Here is a 3,173-nt window from a genome sequence, read left to right as displayed (position 1 = left end):
CATGTACACTGGTCAGGGCAAGGTCTCAGGGCTGCTCATGTCCATGGCCAGCTCTACACTGGTCAGGAAAAGTCTCAGGGCTGCTGGTGTCTATGGCCAGCTGTACCCTGGTCAGGACAAGGTCTCAGGGCTGCTCATGTCCATGTCCCGCTCTACAGTGGTCAGGACAAGGTCTCAGGGCTGCTCGTGTCTATGGCCAGCTCTACATTGATCAGGACAAGGTTTGAGGGCTGCTGATATCTATGGCCAGCTGTTCCCTGGTCAGGACAAGGTCTCAGGGCTGCTGGTGTCTATGGCCAGCTGTACCCTGGTCAGGACATGGTCTAAGGGCTGCTCATGTCCATGGCCAGCTCTACACTGGTCAGGACAAGGTCTCAGGGCAAGCTCAGCTGAGATGCTGTTTATCCTCCATCCCTGTGCAGGTCCTCTCTGCAGCCGAGCACATGGACTCCCTCATGTCCGTGCAGTCTCTATGGAGCTGTGCGGGCGGGGACATGGCGGGAGGCAGGACCTGCTCGACCTGTTGTGTCAGGAGACATGAGTGAGGTGAATCAGCTGAGGCTCGCAGGAAGTCCGCCAGTCTTAATAGGCATTGTTTAATGGCCATCAATCATACGGCGAGCTGGTAACGACAACAGACATGTCTCTTCCTCCCATCCCGCAGCATCTGCCGGGGCTCCTTCCTCACAGGTCTCCGCACAGCAAAGTCTCAGAGAAGAGAGCATCTACCCAGCATCCAGCGCTGGGAGACTTCAGGGGGATCTCCATTAGCAAGGAGGACCTGTCCAACTCCTGGCCATCGGCGACGCTGAGGAGACTGAAGGCGATTGCAGGGCAGCACTCAGACCCTGTCCACCCAGTGCGGCGGTTTCTGGAGCAGGTGCCCAAGGGGATGACTCGCTCCTATGAAAGTGTGATACAGCCCCCACCCAGGGCCAGGAGAGAGATGCCCAGAGACCCCCCTCACCCGGGCAAAAGACAGCCACTCAAGCAGCACACTGGCCAGCATGAGCGCCCCGCGGCGTCCCCTAAACCACAGCAAGAGGCGCCCTTCTCCCTGCGCCTCACCCCAGAGGCCATCCTAGTCATCCAGAAGAGGAACCTGGATAAGCAGCGCAGTGCCAACCCCAGGAGGATCTTCGCCAGCGCCAGTGGACGGTGCCCGAGGAGCTGTGTGCAGAGATCGCCTCCAGATGTCAGGGAGCTGGTGAAGATCTCCCTGCTGAACGATCAGCATCGCTACGATGACATGGAGTATGAGGAGGAGTGCTTCCTCAGGGACGCGGACGAGGGGCTCCTCAGGAAGTGCACTGAGTGGCTGCAGGGGGTAGAGATGGCCACAGGGCGCGGGGGAAACCTGCACGAGAAACTGCAGTCTCTGCCACATCTCAACACGTTTTGACTATGGCTCAGAGTGCTGTAATAATGACTCTTCTACTGCCAAGTACTGGTCACTGTGCCGGACACGGGGCAAATGATGTCCCCAAACCTGCCCATGGGACCATTGTAAAGTGTTCTCCAAGATCTGTTGTGTGATGTCAAAAGTTGGGTTGTTTCTTTCTGCTGGAGGCTCTGCTGCTCCCAGTAGCTTTTACAGTGGAGAGTCCTTTGTCATGCACCTGGTTTGGTGGCATCTGAGGGGACTTCTATAGTATATAAGTAGGGGTCCGGTGCCTGGGTATTTGGAAACCATGTTGATTGTGGGTGTGCTGGATGCAGTCCTGCTGAGTGCCTATGGGGATTAGCAAACAGTTCCTGATCTCTTACAGTGTGAGTGGAATGAACAGTGCTGGGGGGGTACCTTGTTCTTATATAATTCCTTTGGGTGTTAGCTCCGTAAAGGTCAGTTTACACGTCCCGATGTTACAGCCGATTGTGGGGAAAGATGCGTTCCGACAGCCGGGTTCTCGCTCAGTGAAGGAGACCACTGTATTCCTTCAGAGTATGAGGACCAGGGATTGCTTTTGCGATTGCTTGTCCCCATATAGAATCATTGTTTCTAGGCAGGAGATTGACGTTTAGACCACACAATCTGCTGCCCAGAAACAATAATTGATATGCCTGCACGAATGACAGGATCATGCGATAAACAAGCCTTTTGCTCCTTCATTGGGTGATTGGCAGCACATTTAGATGGGCAGATTATCAGGAAAGAGCGTTTGCAGGAACAGATGTTTTCTGATTATCTGCCCATGTAAATCCACCTGAAGGGTACAGCCACACGGTCATGTTTCTGCATGCAGTTTTGGAAGCCAAAACCAGGAGTGAATTTAAAATAGAGAAGTCATGTCTGTGCTTTATACTTCCTCTCCATTTATGATCCTCTTATTAGTTTGGCTTCCAAAACCGCATCAGGAAACCTGACCGTGTGGCCGTACCCTGGAGGTGGCTATACATGATTGGAGTAGATTGATGGCTGAATAATGATTGAACAACAATCTGATGAAAGCAATTCCAACTCATTCACCATGAACAGTAAGTAGCAAGGCTCTCAATACATATTTGAAGGGCACTCACTGAAAACTGCTCCAAAGCTCAGCTGCGGAAAAGGATCATTTGATCTGAAACGCGTTGTCTTGGAGCAGTTTTCAGTAAATGTGCCCTTATATATATTGAGACCATTGGTACTGTTCATGGATTGGGATTGCTTTGGAATAAAGTGAAGTTTGACTGAAGTGCTGATAACTGTGCATGGATTTCTCTGCTATGTGAAGACGCTGAGAGCGCCCGATGCTGCTTGCTTATATTTCTAATCTGGTGAAAGAGCATGTCGTGGACACAGTCATAAGGCGCATATAGACGAGTAGACGATTGTTCCAATTTGGGCACTAATGATACATGTTGGCCGATAATAGTGTAGTGTAGATGGACAGTGATGGCCAGTTTGCAGTGTTCGCCGACGAACACATGCGATCTGCCATCTTTATTCCCAAGCCCGGTGAAGGCTATTCTCGGAACTGCCTGCTCCTGGTGACCGCATGTGTTTCAGAGCGGCTCGCAGCGCAGGCACAGGTAAGGACTTACCTCTGCATCTCCGAGCTTGGGAATAAAGATGGCAGATCGCATGTGTTCGTCGGCGAACACTGCGAACTGGCCATCACTATAGATGGATGTAATGACTGAATGATTGTACTGCTTCTTCATCACTTAGAAAATTGTTTATGAGAACAAAT

At 51.7% G+C, this 3,173-nt stretch overlaps 1 protein-coding gene across 1 annotated transcript; it reads left to right on the top strand.

Annotated features, from left to right (window-relative positions):
- Window positions 1–614: 614 nt before the first annotated feature.
- PRR18 (proline rich 18) lies at window positions 615–2,964 on the top strand. The gene has a single exon (XM_044287413.1). It carries the CDS (start codon window positions 641–643, stop codon window positions 1,400–1,402), a length of 762 nt encoding a protein of 253 aa, XP_044143348.1. The 5' UTR covers window positions 615–640; the 3' UTR covers window positions 1,403–2,964.
- The last annotated feature ends 209 nt before the right edge of the window (window positions 2,965–3,173 follow it).

This window comes from Bufo gargarizans, chromosome 3 (assembly GCF_014858855.1).
Source record: "Bufo gargarizans isolate SCDJY-AF-19 chromosome 3, ASM1485885v1, whole genome shotgun sequence".
Taxonomy (NCBI): domain Eukaryota; kingdom Metazoa; phylum Chordata; class Amphibia; order Anura; family Bufonidae; genus Bufo; species Bufo gargarizans.
This window is presented reverse-complemented; position numbering and strand designations above follow the sequence as displayed.

Bases quoted from the DNA above. Each gene is read 5' to 3' on its own strand.
- PRR18 (XM_044287413.1), top strand. From the start codon at position 641: ATGTCTCTTCCTCCCATCCCGCAGCATCTGCCGGGGCTCCTTCCTCAC.